Source organism: Lactuca virosa, chromosome 2, assembly GCF_052849685.1.
Source record: "Lactuca virosa cultivar CGN04683 chromosome 2, Lactuca_virosa_CGN04683_v6, whole genome shotgun sequence".
NCBI classification, from domain to species: Eukaryota; Viridiplantae; Streptophyta; class Magnoliopsida; order Asterales; family Asteraceae; genus Lactuca; species Lactuca virosa.
In genome coordinates, this window is record NC_136427.1 from 63,247,008 (window position 1) to 63,266,453 (window position 19,446).

A 19,446-nucleotide genomic window follows, 5' to 3' on the forward strand; every position below is an offset into this window, starting at 1 on the left:
ACTCTCGATGGCTAATAGACCACAAAGATCTATATGTAATAGTTCAAGTGGCTCGATCACTTTGGTGTTGATGATAGTCGAATGACTCTTCCGACTTTGCTTTCCCAGTTCGCATGATGCACACAGATGTTCCTTCTCGAACTTCAGAAGAGGAAGCCCTCGCACAAGATCACCAAGTACGAGTTTGTTGATGTCCTTGAAGTTGAGATGCGAGAGCCTTCGGTGCCATAACCAAGTATCATCCGAAGATGCTTTCGTAAGGAGGCAAACGGCTGGCTTTCCTTTAATAGGATTCAGATTTAGTGGGAACATCTCGCCTTTTCTTTTAGATTTTAGAAGCACTGTTTTGGATTTTTTCTCTATTATTTCGGATCCCTCATCATCGAATGATACTTTCAGACTTGTACCTACAACCAATTGAGAAAAGCTTATCAGGTTATGTTGCTGGCCTTCCACATATGTTACCTTCAGAATGGAGAATTCGTCATTCGTGATCATGTCATATCCTTTGAATTCTCTTGTAGCATTATTCCCGTACTTTACTTTGCCTCCATCCTTCAGCGAACGGAATTCCCTCAGCTCCTCTATCCTTCCAGTCATGTGACGCGAACAACCATTGTCAATATATCATTCCGAGTCATATTGTTCGTCACGAATCACCTACAAAATTTAGAAAGATTTAGGAACCCAAAGTTGTTTGGGTCCTCGTGAGGTTTTCTTAAGAACAGGAAAAGTTATAGCTTCATCAACCAAGTAAGATCTCTTTATCAAATTGGAATTTTCTCCTTTCGTGATTTTGAAAACAACAATCCTCTTATCTTTGGGATTCTTTTTAAAAGGATTTTGTCTTTGTTTAGATTCTATGTGTTGCCTGGCAACCTTTTTCATAAACTTATTTTCCTCCTTTTTCAAATTTGTTTCGGATTCCATTAAGTAAATTTTAGGTTCCGAAACAACTTTTCCCTTGCCCTTAACATCTTTCGATGTGTAGATAGATTTTGAAACATTTGGTTTGGGGGGAAATTTTGGTTTTGTCTTTTCCGATGATTTTGATTGTTTTGGAAATGATGGTTTCGAAAAAGTTTTTGGTTTTGAAACTTGAGGAGTTGAAGACTGTGGCTTTGAAAACAAGTTAGGTTTGTTATTTGAAGAAGAATTTGCATTTTGATTCGTAGATCTCTCTGGGTTAACAGAATTGGAATGTTTAGATTTCCATAATCGCTTTCTTTCTTTTAAATTTTTCTGATATCTAGCATTTAGTTGACGCTTCTTAGTAATGAATTCCTCAGCTGACTTATGAATGTTAGCCCTAGGTCTCTCTTTTCTAACAAGAATGTCTGTCTGTACGGAAGATGTTTCATTTGGGACACTTTTGGTGCCACTCAGACCAACTTTATCATTATAAGGATTAACTCAATTTAATGGTTTCGCGACATATCTCCCTTTGGTTTTCCATGAGGTCATTTTGGAAAGACCTTTGGTTTCTTCGGAGTTATCAATTGGTCCTGACCAAAAGAATTCATCGCAACCATCTGCGTTATCACCATCGACTAAGGACGTTAGTTCGGATGTCTGATTTTTGTTCAGTCCTGTTTTTACGAACACCTTATTCGGAACAGTTTTTACTTTTGGAAAAACCGTTGCTTTTTCTTTAAAAACGTTTGAACCTTTATTTTCAACAATGCGAACAAATTCAACATAATTTTCAGAAATCAAGTTTTTCTTTGGTTCAGGTTCACTTTTTACAAACTCGGAACAATCAATCTCATCCACAACAGAAATCTCACTCATGTCACTTTCGTCAAATTCAGAAACATTTTCGGCGTCGAAAGTGTTGTCCGAACTCAATTTTGTACATAAAGAGCCAAATTTTTGCATAGTATCATATTTATTATGTTCTTTATCATATTCATTCAACATTTTTTTTAACATGCTTTTGTGTTCTTTGGACTGAATATACGCTTCAATTTTGTCAAGTCCGGTTTTGTAAGAGTCAGATACATCATCCGAAGACACAATAGATTCGCACTTGTAGCACTCTGCATCGATTTCATCCTCTTTCAGTTCGAGAAAGGGTAAAATCATTTTGTGTCTTTTTCCCTATTTCACAGTGAATATGCAGTTGGTTAATATTAAAATATAACCTCTTAGCAATCAAACAGAAAATATTTCTTTCTTTTAAAAGTGCTAAATTGTCTCTTTTCAAATAAATAACATCATCCCTAGACCTAGTCAGCTCTAACTCCAACTTCTTTATCCACATCCGTCTCTCTTCACTCTTGTTTGTTGTCCTGCTGATTTGATCAGTTAGGTTAGAATTGCTTAAACGTGTTCTTTTTAAGCTACCACTAAAGCTAGAGACAGTAAATTTTAAATCATCTAATTCATATTCGTAACGAGCGACTGGAATATTAAGAGACTGGAGAATAGATTGTACCTTACTGATGACTCTCTCACATTTACTGACCTGTTCCGAAGCAGGTCTTGCTGCAAAACAGTTGTCAGAGGCCTGCGCACTATCAGTAGTGTATCCTCTCTGCTCCGAAACATCACCGCGAACCATCAAGCATCTTCCCTCGTACTCGAGACTCCAGACTTCACTATGAAGCATCCACCATGTGTGAGCTTCCGAACTTCCTCATCTTCTGAATCTGTTGACCAGACTTCAACACGTCCAAACTCATCAACATCATCCTGCACAATCAAAACAGGCTTAGCACTATCAACACTCTTTTCTTTCTAATCTCTTCTATCTTTCGAAGATAGTAAGCTTCATCGTCTTCTTCATCCTTCTTCTCACTCATTCTTCTCAACATACACTCCTTGGCCAGATGATTCTTGTCATGACAATAGTTGCAGTCATAGACGGAATCTCCCATCAGCTTCTTATCTTTCTTCAACTCATCCTTTTGAGAGTTGTTGAGGCTGTCATCCTTTTCTTTGTCTGAACTGTAGTTCCCTTGCCAATTCCTGTTTTTGAGGCGTCCAAAATTCTTTTTAGCGAACTTTCTGGGATTTGACACCATTAGAGCGTATTCTTCCTTTGTAAGCTCACAATCTGAGAGATCTGACTCTGAATCTTCTTCTGCTACCTTTTTTCCCTTCGTAACCAGGGCCAATGATCCCATTCCAGACACAGTCTTCCCTTCCTTTGTTACTTCATCTTCGTGGGATCTAAGAATTCCCACCAGCTTCGCCAAAGTGTAGCTCTTAAACTGTTCATGAGCTTTAACTATGGACACAACTGCCTTCCATTCAGGCCTTAATCCATTCATGAAAGTAACCTTTTGCTCAATCCTTTCATGCTTAAGATTATGCTTAAGCATTCTGCTCAAAAGATGGTTAAAACGATTGAAAGTCTGATCAAGCTTTTCATCAGACTTCTGAGCAAAAGCCCCAAACTCGGAAAGAAGTAGTGTTTTAACTAGGTGTTCCAGATCTGTGTTGCTTAAGTAAAGCTCTTTCAACCTATCCCATATCTCCTTCGATTTATCACAAGAACTTACTAGACGAAAAGTGTCTGGAGGAAGAGTGAATATGATTATCCTCGTCGTCTTGACATTACTTATCAGCTTGTCTTTTTCGTCTTGAGGAACATCTTTGACGTCTATAAGAAGAGCATTGTATTCGGCTTGATTCTTAATAACCCTCCTTGTGGCTGTGTGAGTGAACGTCTGCTTAGTCATGGTTTCCCATATTAATGTGCCATGATCTTCAAGGCCAAGAACGTAATCTTTGAAGTGCAGTGCCCAGACCTCATAATCCTGTGGAAAAAGGATTGGGATTCTGGTAGTAGATCCAATGCTGCTGGATAGATTGAAGGAAAGAGTGTGAGGATCTTCTGGTTGCATGATGTCGATTCACAAAAACCTATTAAGAATCAGATGTGTAAAATAATAATCGAGTTTAGGGCTCAAAAAGAAACCAGATCTATCGTCTACAATCGATGAGAACGATGAAGACGGCAAGAATGGATCTTCCAGAAAATAAAAGAAAACCCTAATAAGCTCGACAGAAGATATGTGTATGTATTACACAATCTCCTGCTCTGATACCAATTGTTGAAACAATAAAAAAAATAGATCGATAGATTCAGAACAGTAAAGTGAATCAAAACAATAAGAACAATGATCGAAGTTGTGTTGAATGGTTAATAATCAATGCCTTAGAAGAGTTCGACTTGAACTTTTCTGTAAAGACAATGTAGAGAATCACAAGAACGATTAACCCTAATTACAATACATGCATGCAATATTTATAGCCTAACCCTAGCACCATAAATACGGATGGACAGGCCCAACCCGTTTAATAAAGGCTAAATACATACATAGTAAATTTGACACAACACAATAAATAACCCAATAGTTCATTGGTTCCATGACTAATAATCATTCTTTATTGAACTTTTCTATATATATATATATATATATATATATATATATATATATATATATATATATATATATATATATATATATATATACTCTAATAAATGAAGGTTTTTTTGCCACTTGTTACACTCTCATTCAATTTGTCAAATGTCATTTTGTGATTATTTTGAATTAATTTTTTTTCCATATGTCATTTTACGAGTTTTTCTATTTTATTAAATTTCACATAATACTTTAATATAATAATTACAATCAATGTAATAATAAATGAGTATTAATTTCATTAATAAACTTACTTTTTAATTTCAAATTTCCCAAAATTAAAGCTCATTAGTTTTTTTTCATTTATTTAAATTGTTTGTTTAAATTTAAAAGACAAAAAACATTTCCATTATAATAATTATTTTTTTTATTTTCTTAAAAATTCAAAGTTCTCAAATATTTTGACTTTTATATTTACCTTTTTTTTTAAATTAACCTATGTAAAACATGGGTCTCACAACTAGTATATTATCTAATAAAAATAATTTATGTCACATGTCATTTTTCTAGAACGTTCAAAAATTTATCCTTCATTCTCATATTGACACATGGCAACCTCAAATATTTTTTTCTATTAATTTAGTTTTTAAAATTCAAATGAATTATGTATTATATTTAAAATAAGTTATTTGAATTCCCTAATATGCACTTTCATTGTGTTTAAACGTCAATCAATAAGGAAACTAAAATTTAGGGATTTGTACCCGATTTAAATATGGTAGAAATTTTAATTTAAATTGATATGTTAGGATTAAATCTCTTCATTAAAGAAAAGTACCTACAAATCATGATAATTGATTTGAAATAAGTTATATTTCTATAATAATTATGGGTTTTTTAATCTAAATAAATCAAAATATGTATTAAATTTGAAATTTAAAATAAGTTATTTGAAACTTAAAATTTCCCTAATGAACATTTTCATTGTGTGTAATCTCCATTAAATAAGGAAACAAAAGATTTTGGTTTTGTAATTTAAATTTGTTATGAGTTTAAGTTTAAAATGAGTTTTTAGGATTAAATCTCATTCATTACGAAAATTAACTACAAATCATGTTAATAGATTTGAAATAAATTATTTTTCTCTATTAATTTGTTTTAAAATTTAAATAAATCAAGATATTTATTAAATTTGGAATTTGAAATAAGTTATTTGAAACACAAAATTTCCCTACTATACAATTTTCATTTGTTTAAACATCATTAAATAAGGGAATTAAAATTATGGAATTTGTAACCGATTTAAATTTGTTAGGAATTTAAAGTTAAATTGATTTATTATTGATTAAATCTCATTCATTAAATAAAATAGCCGACAAATCATGGTAACCGATTTGAAATAAGATATTTTTCTCTATTAATTCGGTTTTAATTTAAATACATCAAGATATGTATTAAGTTCAATGTTTTAAAAACCAGTTTGAACCGGCCGGTCGAACCGGTTGGATCGGAAACCGGGGGAGGAAGCGTTTCAACTATCACCGGTTTTATATTAATTTCTGAACCGAATTGAACCGGCCGGTTTTTAGAAAAACCCGGTTGAATCGGTTAGATCGAATAAAAACACATGAAAAAAATCATTTACATAATAAATTTTGGTGATTTTTTCCATATCTATTTAGTTTTCTCTAAATAAAAACATATGATAAATGTTATAAAGTTTTTTGATGTGTTTGTATTCATCTAAAACTATATTTCGTTTCGGTATTATATTTTATTTTCTTTTTGATGTATATGAATTGATATAAAACCCTAAAACTTATGGTTATGTGTTATTTTAATGTATTTGGATTCATCTACGACTTATTTTTATATGTATTTTTAATGTTTGAACTTCTCAACATCAAATTCATGATTTATATATGTATGTATGTATAGGAAAATAGGAAAAAACATGAAAAATATAGAAATCGGTTGACCCGACGGTCGAACCGGTTGAACCGGGAACCGGTCACCATACCGATTCAACTAAAAAACTTGTTTTTAAAACATTGATGATGTTTGAAATTTGAAATAAGTAATATGAAACTCAAAAATTTTCTAATATGAACTTTCTTTCGATTTAAATGTCATTAAATAAGGGAACTAAAATTCTTAGATTTATAAACGATTTAAATATGTTAGGAATTTAAATTTAAATTGATTTCTTAAGATTAAATCTCGTTCATTAAGAAAAATAACAAACAAATTATAATAACCGATTTGAACATTCTATTATATATATATATATATATATATATATATATATATATATATATATTAATTGAGAGAAAGAGAGAGAGTTAGATTCATATATAACCTATAAATATTGTGTGAATGTATGACACATTCTCAGCCAATCGTTTGATAAGGGTATAATGGTAATTTGTTATATAAATCAGTTAATTAATATTAAATGTTGATCCTATAATAATAGTAATTGAGATTAAGGGGTCGTTTGTTTTGCTTCTGACTGAGTCTGGTCCATCATTTTGGCTGACTCGGTCTGAGTCAGTGTGTTTAATTCGCATACATTCAGATGCTTTGGCTGACTCGGTCAGTTGTTTTCCTCTGACTCGGTCTATCAAAAAAATGAAGTTGACTGGGAAGAGAGACACATTTTCCCATTTGGCCCTTCTCTTTCCTCTTTGAACGGAGTTCACTCCATCCTCTACATCGCATCTCTCTCGGTCATCTTCAGTTTTCAGCATCGCCGACCACCTCTTCCACTGTTGTTCTCACAAATGTCGGCCACCTCCTCCACCGCCGTTCTCTCCGGCGCCGGCCACCTCCTCCACCGCTGTCCTCTCCATCACATCTCATTTGGGGTTTATGATCTCTCACAATAATTTCTCGATTTTGCAAAGAAAAGTAAGGTTTTTTTATTCAATTTAGGGTTTGTAATCTCAAGCTTTTTATTTCTATTTGGGGTTTCTGATCTCAAGCTTTTTATTTCGATTTTTGGATCACAAATTTATAATTTCTCAAGTGATTGAAGTCTTCATATATGTTCTTTATATTGAACATTTTTTTTATAATCCTGGAACTATCTCATCTCGATCACATCTTTCTTTCTCTAATAATCTAATTAGATTTTCTTGGAATTGAGAGTATGATGAAAATTATATTTAATCGTTTGGTGTTTGTTGAATTAGAATTCTGAATTGGTTAAGTAATTTGAATTGTCTTGGTCAAACAACCTTATGTTTCGATTGGTTCCATACTATTCTGAATGAAACGAAGGCCATGAATTGAGAATCAAAAGAATTATTGAATTGGTGTGCAAAATTGCATTGGTGGTCTTCTTCTCAACCTGCTCTGCACTTAAAGTTGCTTGAGTGTTTAAATGTTTCCTCTTCTCAAATATTCTGTACATTACACGTTGGTCCTGTTTATCTCTAATGTACATTACACGTTGGTACATATGAATGCAAACATTTGTTCTTTTTTATAGTTTTCAATTGGTAGGAAGGTAAAGACAATCAAGAGATATGTTGATTTTTTTTCTTTTAATTTTAATCTTCATGTTCTTGAGATTATTGCATGAATGGAGTTAATTAATAATATATTGTGGTTTGAGATTATTGCATAAATGTATAATTATAAAAAATGTTGTTTGAGGGTAATATAGTCATTTTGCACGATCAGTGAAATGTAAAATCAAACAACAAGTTTCAATCAGAAGCTAACTCAGTCAGAACTTCTAATCCAGTCAGCTTCTAACCCAGTCAGTTCTAATCCAGTCAGGAACTATCAAACGACCCCTAACAAGGGATTGATTTCAAAACCACCAACTATTAGAATGACAGATCCTGCCTTTGACTTGTCGTCTCCACAAACGCACATCACTATCATCGAACCACCATTGGTACCATCATCATCCATCTACACCACATGCGCATCTAAAAAAATAGATAAGAAGAGGGGTGTTGGTTCTTGTTTGCGACAAAGGGAGAAAAACGTAACGATGGAGAGAAAAAGAAATAGTTGGGTTCTTCTTATTACAAGCCACAAGTTGCATCTAAATCTAGCTAAGTTATGTTTTCATCTTGTGAATTCTTTTATTACAAGCCACATGAATTTGTAGAATCAAAACTTTGTAGGTAATCACCATCTCTGCTCCTCACATATGAACCCTACCTCGATTTTGCCCTAATTCAAGGGGGTACCCCTGTTTTCTTAATTCTATTCATTACCGATTTTGCCCTTGCTGATTATCATGATTGACAGAAAAATGAACTTTCGGTTTCCTTCCAAATCTGAAAGAAATTGCCAACCATTTTTTTTCAAAATCATTGCATATATAAATTAGGACTGAACTGATTATATATTTACCTTCTTTGAAGTTTTAATCGATTTCAAATACACTTGGTCAGTCACATGCAATCGTCTTTCTTATCTAGTACGTATTACATCAATCTTCATTGTTTGGTTGTCCGATTATAGATCATTTAATGTCATTCCATAGCTGTGTGAAGTTGAAATCTGATTATTTCTAACATGTATCCAAAACCTGATTGGTTTTACTTTGTTTTCTTGTTGAAGAAGTTCATCAATAATTGTAAGAACTGATATAAGATCTTCCTTAAACCAACGTATTGGATTTTTTATTTAGCTTTGTTTGTCTATATTCGATATCAGTTACTTTGTAATTGTATGTGATCAACAAATAGCTGATTCATTTCATCTATTTGTATTTTTACATAAACATGAAGTGTTCGATTATATGCCTAAATGAAATCTTCTATTGAATTGACTGCAACTTATTTGATTCCAGGAGTATTTGGCTTTTTATGTCAAAACCTTTCAACTATAAAATTGATATAGGTTTAATGCTTATCTGACAGAAAAGTTGCTAGTTATATCATGTTTGATTTTCAAATTTTAAGAAAGCATGTGTGATCTTTTCAAGCTTCTAAAAGTGAATGGATATGCTTAACATGTGATTTTCAAGTTTCTAACAACTCAATGGTTTTTTATTTTATATATGTAAAACTTTTGATGATCTTACTAATAACTACTCATTATTACATGTATTTATAATTATGCTGCCAGAATATTTAATAAATCACTCTGAAAGAATATTTCCAAAATTATTCTGACAGAATATGTACAAAATCATTCTGACAAAATATTAATAAAACCATTCTTCCAGAATATTAACTGAATACAATGCTCCAAATCATTATTTAAGACTTATGTTTTTAGTACGTTTTCATTGAAATTTTACCTAGTCCATCATTACTATTCTTAAAGAATAAATCAGAATATGTAACATTATTTAAATAAATTTGTTGGTATATTTGTTAACTACATATGTTGATCACGGGATTGATACTTGATTATGGGATTAATTACATGATGTTTGGCATACAGGCTTTGTGTAATGGTCTTGGAATTTGATGTTTTTTTTTGCGCTGCAGTGGCGTGTGTTATTGGTACAGGTGTTTGATGTTGTCTTCTATGTAAAACTGTTATCATGTATGCTGTAGTTAATCAGGTAAATTATTGTAGTTTAACTTGATGATTTTTAGTGAAATTTGTCATTTTATACATTTTGAGCTTATGTTCTTTTTTAGTTTATGTTCTTGCATTTTGATAGGGCTTTGGATTCATGCAACGAGATATTCACTGTTATTGAGCATGTATCCTCTACTTTTTCAAATAAGTTGTTCATCTCTTTACTTCCATCACCAATTCGTCACTATCACTTGGATGTCAGGTTTTTTTCTTCTAAATCTAATTGTATTCTGAAATCTGTTCATAGAATTGTTGTGTTCAAAATATAGAAATTTATATGATTTATCATGTTTGGATGCATTTTTCATTAATCTATCATTTCTTTTTTTTCAAGAATCAGGTAGCTTTATTCTTATCAGTTGACTTGAATTTACGCTTAAACAAGTATGTTTGCCTATGGAGTTGCACCCAATATAAAGCAGATGATGGGTTTTGATTCTCAAGTGAGTAGTTGCTCCAATGGAAGATGAAATTACATTCGTATGAGTTTTGAACTCTAATGGAGTTGAATTTGTTTTTCCCATTGTGACTAGACATCTTTATCTTGAATGTTCTTGACCTCTTTTGCACCATATGATATCTCATGTCCTTTTGTGTGTTTAGGTTCAAACATCAAGAGGTAAATACGAAGTCATGCGAAAACCATCAAAAAACAATGACATATAGATTCTTCAAGAATGACGACGAATTCTTAAAGAATGATGACAGATTTTTACAGAATGTCTTATATATCATATTTTTCATGGTATATTCTTCCGAAATGATGTCAAATTCTTGAAAATGTAGCATAGGAGGTTGTATATGTTCTTTAAAATGATGTATATACATTCTTGTTTTATGTTTACTTATTCCGATTCTTAACATTCATTCCTACTCCTTATTCTTACAAAATATGATAAAAAGAATACAAAGCATGATCATATTCTCATAGAATACTCTGTGATTTGTAAAATTCTGATTTTTTTTACTTTTTACATTATTCTCGGAAGAATATTTCAATTGTACAATAAGAATTATTGTTATTTTGATGTAAATTGTTATTATTAAAAAAAAATATACAAGCGTATTCTTTAAGAATTTAAATTCTCAAACAATCACTAGACTGTAGTCAGATTCTTTAAGAACGAAAGAACTATATATGTTCATGGCTATATGATCCGAAACAACGTTTCAAGAAAAAAAGATTAGCTAATATGGATTTGAAAAAAAGGAACCGTAACTCCCTAAATAATAGTAATTTCCTTACTTGGTATTAAATAAAATGTCTACAATGCCCTTAATTAATTTTTTTTTTGAAAAAAAACATTGTTAGTGTGTGATGTATCACACAATAACTATGGTAGACCATAATAATCTTAGTCATCAAGAATTATAGTTTGTCCAGATCTAGTCATACAATCACACAATACTTGTAATTTACATTTAATCCTAACCATATATATATATATATATATATATATATATATATATATATATATATATATATATATATATATATATATATATATATTTATATTCATCTAATTTACTTTTTATATGTTATAATCGTCCAAGAAGTTTGGTAAATTAGCAATTTATTTCTTATTCTTTGTTGGTTTATTTTTTAAGTCATTTGGATAATCAATACCTTGAACTTATTTTCATGTATTTGTGTATAATAACATCATACTTCCATTTTTTGTTAACTATGAGAATTGATTTTTTTTTAAAGGTATAATAGTTTGATTGGATATAGGTAAGCTACATAATTACTATCGAACATACTTTATGTGGCCAAATCTAGATATAGTTATTTACACTAATAAATCATTTTTAGAGTTTTTTGTTGCAAATAATCAACTAGACAATAAGAACACTACTAATTGTTATTTGGGGGAAAAAATATAACTTTCTAGATTATATTACAGATCTACTATGGATAAGCTGTTAAGAAACTTTGTTGGTATGGTGACCAAATCCTTACGTTCATAGATTTTACTTGGTTAGAATTTTACCTAAATGATTATCGTTGTATTTTTATTAACTTTTTATTCATTCAGTAATATTTCGTTAATTGTTTTTTTGTGAAAAATGCATCTTTAATTTATATGTTCAATTTTATGTATCACTTGGTGTAAGAAACAAATATTTAATGAATATTCTTATATTATTTATTATTATTAATTTCAATATATAAAACAAAATTTAATATTATATTAGTTTATATTTAGACAAATTCTCACTCCATCTATATTATTTTGTTTATATTTTATTAAATTAAACTTATATTCATGAAACTATATATATATATATATATATATATATATATATATATATATATATTGATTAATATATCTGATGTGTTTTAACTCATTTGGATTTTTTTGGATTATATTATAAAATATTGATCATAGGAAGATATCATGTTATCATTGTTTAGTTACTATTAACTATTGAATATTTTCCTTATTAAATATTTATAATACATATCTAAGGGCTTATAGTTCATGCGATTCATGCAGAATCGGATTGGACTGGAGAATGTCATTAATTGCTATATGAAGTGGAATAGCCAGATGCAAACTGGTGTTACCAGCACAGGATGCAAATAGGTTGCCCAGACGAGGTCTTTCATCCACTAGTACGAGGAAGGTTAAGGAGCTAGCGGTTGGGTCATCTGATACAAAGTGAGGTTGATCTGGGTAGTTGGCTACCTTTTAGGCTGCATAAAAAAGGTACGGCCATATCCCATCTGTTTTTTGCTGATGACTTCATCTTATTTGCTGAAGCAGACATGGAACAAACGGAACGGTATCAGGTGGTGTCTTTCCTCTTTGAGGTCAAGGGTTCAAATCCCATCATGGACATAAATAGAATTAAGTGTTAATTTAGGAATAGATTATATTTATTGGTTAAAAAAATTATAATACATCATTCTACTTCAAAAAAAAAACGTCTTATTTCAACATTCTACTTCCGAACTTTTTACTTCAACATTTTATTTTTAGTCTTACTATTTCTTCATGTTTATGTGGCTTTTTGAGCGTACATTTAATAAAATACAATAGTTTAAAAGTACAATTTTTCAATACAAGCAAATGAAATTATAAAAGTAATGTCATATTTTAGCATTGTATTATTATATTTTTTTTATATATTTTACCAATGTAGTTTGATTTTCTAAGTTGTCAACCCGTGCATTATACGGTCTATAACCTAGTTTGTATAATAATAACTGAACTTAATGAATATCTTTTAATTTTTTATGCATTTCACTAAATACAAAATAACAGTTATTATTCCATTGCTATGACTTCATGGCATATAAGTGAAAGTAAGTTACTATTTCTAGCATCCAACTCTTTGTGTATATTTTATTATAGCATGCTACTTTCATTTTGTGCTTTTATAACATTGTACTTTAAACATCTATCCAATTATAGCAATGTCATTCAAACACATAACAATTTACATTGCTATAATTAGGTATAGATTTTTCAAAGTACAATGTCTAAATTAAAAAAAAAATTAAGAGTAGAATGCTATAATTGGATACATTTACAAAGTACAATGACTTAACAAGAAAAATAACTGAAAATACAATGATGTAAATAGAAAGATGAAACAATCTCCATAATTAACCAAAAGTTCACTAAAAAGTAATAACAACATTTGTCCCATTGTTCTTTTTTATTTTAAAGCAACACAAGAAGAAATCCATAAGAAGAAACACAAACCACTAAATTACAACTCTGCCATCTTATGCTAGTATGCTACAAGATGGTATTTTCACTCGGATTTTACTTTATAAAGTCGAATTATAATTTAAAAATTAACAAAAAAAAAAAGACAAGATAAAGAGAAACAAGCAATAAGCCGATGATATTGGAAAAGAGAAAAAAAAATCCGGGATTCTATTAATTTTCTTTCTATCAAGATTTAACCAATAAGAAAGAAAATTTAGAAAACACCAGTTTGAAGGTAAAATATAATTCACAAAACAAGCTCCCCATAGGGGCATATTTGTAACTAAACACACCAAACCTGGTTTTCCTTCATAATTGTAAGCATTTACTCAAACCTCTTCCTGAAAATATAACACAACCCAGAAAGTAAGACAAAAGTTCAAGAACTTTTCGGTATTATTTAAATGACCATTTTACCCTTACTTACACTTTTGACATCATTAGATAGGCCGAGGTCAAAATGGGAATTTTCCGAAATACAATCTTCATGCACAATTGGACCAATATCTCCACCTTTAACACCAAGGTAAAAAGCTCTTCTAAACATCCATTTCTCCATTTCTTCACTATAAAAATCCTCAAACACTTCACCACACAAAACACACACACATTGACTTTCATCAGCCACCACCATCCTCTCACCACCAATCTCCGCCACCACCATCCTCTCACCACCCTTCTCCTTAACCCACTCATCAGAATTTATAAACCACCTCCTGGATGGAGGGTATTTACGATTATGCCACTCAATATGTTTTTCAAAACGTTCTTCAAGTTTAAATCTTATCCCACATATATGACATTGATATGGAAGATGAAGATCATCAATTAGGTCATTAATCACAGCTGGATTTGATCTCCGGATAATTTCCGGTTTGAAATCAAAACCGATTATACTTTTTATATCTGAGACAGATGGCGGCTCGTTATTTGTGGATAATAATACCGGTGACCGGACAACCGCCGGAGCTGGCGGTGATGGTGGAGCCACCACCGGAGGAGGATCGGACTTTGAAGCTGAAATTATCCCCTTGGCGACAAGTGTACTCAAAAGACTCGAGACAAGTGGCGGCGGCTGTTTTCTGGTGGCGGCGGTGGTGATATCTGTAACCGGAGATTTTGACGTGGTGGTGGCTGGCGGAGGGAGGATCGGGTGGCGGGAAGCGGTGTTTTTTTGCGGTTGAGTTGTTGCCCGATTTTGCACGGGCGATGGGAATGAAGGTGGCGGAGGACGGTGGTGTGCTGGCGGTTGTACTGGCGGTGATTTTCCGGAAACCGCTGCTTGTGAGCAAGGGTCTCTCTTTGAGCTACCGCCGCCACCGCCGCCAGATTTGCCGGAAACCGCCAGTTGTGAGTTTATTCCATCCCACATGTATTCTTCTTCCTCTGAGTTTTTCCAGCTTTTATTTACCAAAACGCCCTTTTTACTTCCAATGTTGTTTGAAGGCTGTAAATTTGGGGGTGAAACTTTGGGGAATACATGACCGTTTCTTTGGCCGGAAAGAGTGTTGTCGCCGCCATTGCCACCACTACTGCCGCCAGGTGGATACCAAGAGTTGTCGAATCCTGGCTCTGACTCATAATCAAAATCATTGTCGTTCTCACGAATAGAGCCTGTATCCACATCTCTTTGTGCTTGTTGAATGTTCTGAAAACAGAAGGGCATTTTAGTCATTTTGCCATATAAAGATTGAAAATTTAATTATTTGTTAGATTTTGTTTTTACCTTAAGCCTAGGATCAGCACGTGGCCTAATGGCTGCTGTTTTCTCTTGTCTCTCAGGTGAGTTAATTAAATTTGTGTCATTAGCTGGACTTTTTGCCTTCATCAAAAAAAAAATTATAAAAGTAAAGTCAATTAGGAAATTATAATTAGAAAATTACTTTATATTTGGATATCTTGCTATAAAGGGTATATAAATTAGGAAATTATTATAAACCTTATGAATTTGTACAAAAGTAGGTTGCTATTTCTTACCGAATTTGATTGTTGGAGTCTTTGTCTCTCCAAATACTTTGGATTTACATGAATACTACGAGCAGGGCGTTGACTTTGAGGCTCAGGTCTAGAAGAAGTCAACCCTAAAGAAGGAGAAGAGGAAATAGAAGAAGTTCCATTTGCATTTGAAGGTTGTTGAAACCCGAGTTCTCTTTCTATAATTTGAAGACATTGAAGAGGGAATACGCCTTTCCATGTTCCAAAAAGATGTTTCATACCCGAATGAACTGCAGAATCAACCTGTCTATATGCCTTGCAGAAGACCTAAAATATGCACCCAAATGGAGCAACTAACTTGTGATAATTAATATCCATTTTGAAGAATGAAGACACTATACATTGTTGAAAAACTTGAAATAGGTAACTTCACAAATGGAAGAGAAATGCTACCATTTAATCATAAGGTTAATTTGTATATAGATTATAGCCACAAGGATACATCAGAGTAGTACAAAGTTAAAAAGAAAACAACAAATTGGAGTTCTTTATCTTTCTAATCTAGTAATCTTTATGTGTTTTTCATGTAGAAGATGAATTGAGAGAGAAATATAGTTAAAAGGCACTTGGGGTGACTAAAGATCTAACCTCAGGTAGTCTTGAAGCAAAGTATTTGATGTAGTCTCTTCCAATATTCTTCACAATACTATCAAGAAGGTATAATGATGGCAATTTTTGATCACTTGGAACCTAAAAACAAGTTCCCATATCAGCAACAGTTTAACTTACAGAAGGCTCTTCATGAACCTGATATATTATATATGCATTTTCTTGATGATAAATATAATCAATGGATAATAAGAAAAACTTGAGATAGTGAAACCATTCAGAACTTCCATTTCCACAAACTATAACTCAACACAGATGGCAACCACGTCTCTTTTTCTCTACATGTAAACCCCTTTCAGCTTTAGAGGTGTTTTATATACTATATATATAACTGATTTACAAGATGAATAGATTAAGAGTACTGAGCATCTCAAATGAAAGAATCCAAATGTACAAAAGACACTACATAAGGAAATGAAGATCAAGCATGATGTTGATTGTTCAATTAGAAGTCGAAGAATGGTTAAAGATTCAACAAAAGATTAGCACATCCCATAAAGCTGATAATAGTGGAGTATTATTTTGCAGCAGTAAGTAAAGAATCACATCACATCAACACCAAGAAGAAAACTTGTTCATTCACACTCTGGAATTGATGAGCCAAATTGGTTTGAAATGCGTATAAATCCATTAATCACGATTTCCAATTACAATTTATCACTTTTGGAGTTAGGGGACGAAATTTAATCAACTGATAGCACTAACCATGATTCTATCGACTATTTCTTTACTCATTCTATTATAGAAACCGAAATCATCACCTCAATAATATTAGTGCAGATAGTGGCGGCTATGGCTTTTGCAGCGTGCAAGTTCTCTCCGGCAATGATAGTCAGGTTAGTAATGATAGGTTTTGAATTGAAAGTCAGCTCAGCCAGTGCTGTTCTATACTGACTCACGAGCTCAAGATGCTGTTGTTGCAGCTGCGATTGCGTTAGCGATTGTGGCTGATAACCTCCTCCGCCTCTTGTCAAATCGCTGCTTTCTGAGTCTCTATCTCTTTCTGCTGTCTGCCGGAACCCTAACGCCGGTTGCCGTTGAACAACTGGCCTGCTACCACCGTTAGGAGTATTACTACTGCGAAGAAACGTCGTCTCTTCGGTTAGCAACCGAGGTTTTTTCAGGGTAGCAAGATCTCTCGATGATCTATCGAATGGTCTACCTCGAGAAGTGTTGTCCATCTCCATAGTTATAACCCGCCAAATCAAAATTAAATCAAAACAAAAAAATAAAACAATACAGAACAGGTTCCATGTTTACAATTAGATTATTACACAGCTTAGCTACAGATATAAACTCTATACAAGTCTTCACAAAAAGAAAAAACAAGTCGGAAAACCCTAACCCTAGCTATCGGCGATTACAAATACACACATGAAAAAAAAAAATTTAAGAACTATGAAGAATCTTGAAATTCAAATGATTCCGGGAGAGATCGATTGATGAAGAATTTAGATGAACAGAGATCCTTAGCTCATCAACACCATCATCATGTTCCTGATTTGAATCTAGTTTTCGCGTGTGCGCTTGTTCTTGTCGGGACAATATGTGGATAAAAAAAAGGTTTGGGGTTTCATAAATAGATGATGAACAAATGGGCTATAGTTCTATGCTAAGCCCAAGTTCAATGGGTTTGTTCCAAAGCCCAATATTAAAGTTTTATTGCTAAAAAAAGCCAATAGGTATTGTGGATATGTTTTTTGATACTTTATATATTTATATGTTTAGAAATGTACATTAAATATTCAAATTTATTAATATCTTAATAGAAAATAATTTATTGGTCAAAGAAAAAGTTTGTTTAACTTATTGTATTTATTGGTCAAGAAAAAGTTTGTTTAACTTATTGTATATGTTGATATCAAATTTGGTTAGAACGGAAAAAAAATACTTTATTTAATATTTTATTGCATGTGCTACCAATGAATGCTCTCTAGAATTTAAATACCATGTGTATAAGACACTTTCCTAACACAAGTCAAAAAAGTAACTAACACATCACAGAAGCCTAAAAATGGGTATAAACGTGATTAATAGACATATAAAGTGAAAGTGACTATATTTCACATCATTATGACACATGATGGCAAACATGCCTAATGTGTACCAACAATTCGATGATATATCAAATGTCTTTCACCCATCCATATCCATTGCTTTCAAAACCTTCCTCCATAAAGATCAAATTAAAACCAGATAACATGTATTTTGAGTCATCTTAAACCTAACCTTTCTTATCATACATGTCGTTTTTGTTTCTAACTCAACAAGACAACGTGTTTCACACATCTAAATTCATAGCATTCCAACTAATACACATGTCAAAAACAAGGAAAATAAGTTTTATTATGTACATGAGGCTCATTTGTTACATACGAGAGGGAAAAACGAGGCCATAACAAACTTTTTTTCGTGTTTAGCATGAACTAGATTGCAAGCAATGTCAATAAGACAACTGAAAATTTTTTCACACTCAAAAAGGCGGAACAAGATGGGATGGGACTTGTTCTTGATCTCTTACTATACCAAAAATCTTGCTATCCACATCATTGAAATTAGGGCTAGAAAACTTGTCTAATCTTGTTCGGTCATGTTATAACACTTGTATATTTGAGGTTAGATGTTTGTGCCTTTATCAATTAGTTACTCATTTTTAATTCAATAATTAAGTTGGAATTAATTTTTTTTTATAGATATTATATGTGTATAAGATGTAAGTAAAGGAATAGACAATGTTAAGCATTTGTATATATTTGAGGTCAACAAAAAAACCTTAAATACTGTTGTTATTTATCAATTATTTATTAATTTTATGTAACACTTTGAGTTTTTTATAAAAAAAAATTAAGATATTTGTGTGTTCCCATTTTAAAAATTGATAATATAATATTATTCATAAAAACCATTCATTCTTGTGTTACATAAATCGTATTATTACTGAGACTAAATAGCGGAAGACTTTATATTTTTAAACATAGTTTTCAAAACGTAATGCGGATGTTGTTGCAGTCAAGTTGGTTTCTTCTCTTATAATCCTGAAAAACATTAATAAACAATGGGTAAACGAAAACGTTTAGTGAGCCTACACAACACTCACCTATTACATTAACCACATACATATACATTACATTACTTGTCTCGTCTTCCCAAAAAGGTCATGAACTTCTTATCCAATCTTTCCTCGT

General features: G+C 32.0%; 1 protein-coding gene and 1 long non-coding RNA gene across 3 annotated transcripts; one reads left to right on the top strand and one right to left on the bottom strand.

Moving 5' to 3' along the window:
- Window positions 1-6,987: 6,987 nt before the first annotated feature.
- On the top strand, window positions 6,988-10,800 carry LOC145156365 (uncharacterized). 2 transcript variants are annotated; one of them, XR_013736642.1, is made up of 5 exons: window positions 6,988-7,283; window positions 9,836-9,912; window positions 10,015-10,134; window positions 10,267-10,375; window positions 10,536-10,800. It is a non-coding gene; the product is annotated as an uncharacterized LOC145156365 (long non-coding RNA). The 2 variants fall into 2 exon arrangements; XR_013736641.1 differs by having other exon boundaries at window positions 10,273-10,375.
- A 2,745-nt stretch (window positions 10,801-13,545) lies between these two features.
- LOC145159129 (polyadenylation and cleavage factor homolog 4-like) lies at window positions 13,546-17,832 on the bottom strand. The gene is made up of 6 exons (XM_079078037.1): window positions 17,023-17,832; window positions 16,241-16,342; window positions 15,635-15,919; window positions 15,384-15,479; window positions 14,085-15,305; window positions 13,546-13,998 (listed from the first exon to the last, which is right to left on the bottom strand). The coding sequence occupies exons 1-6, from the start codon at window positions 17,446-17,448 to the stop codon at window positions 13,987-13,989; spliced, it is 2,142 nt and encodes a 713-aa protein (XP_078934163.1). The 5' UTR covers window positions 17,449-17,832; the 3' UTR covers window positions 13,546-13,986.
- Window positions 17,833-19,446: the final 1,614 nt, after the last annotated feature.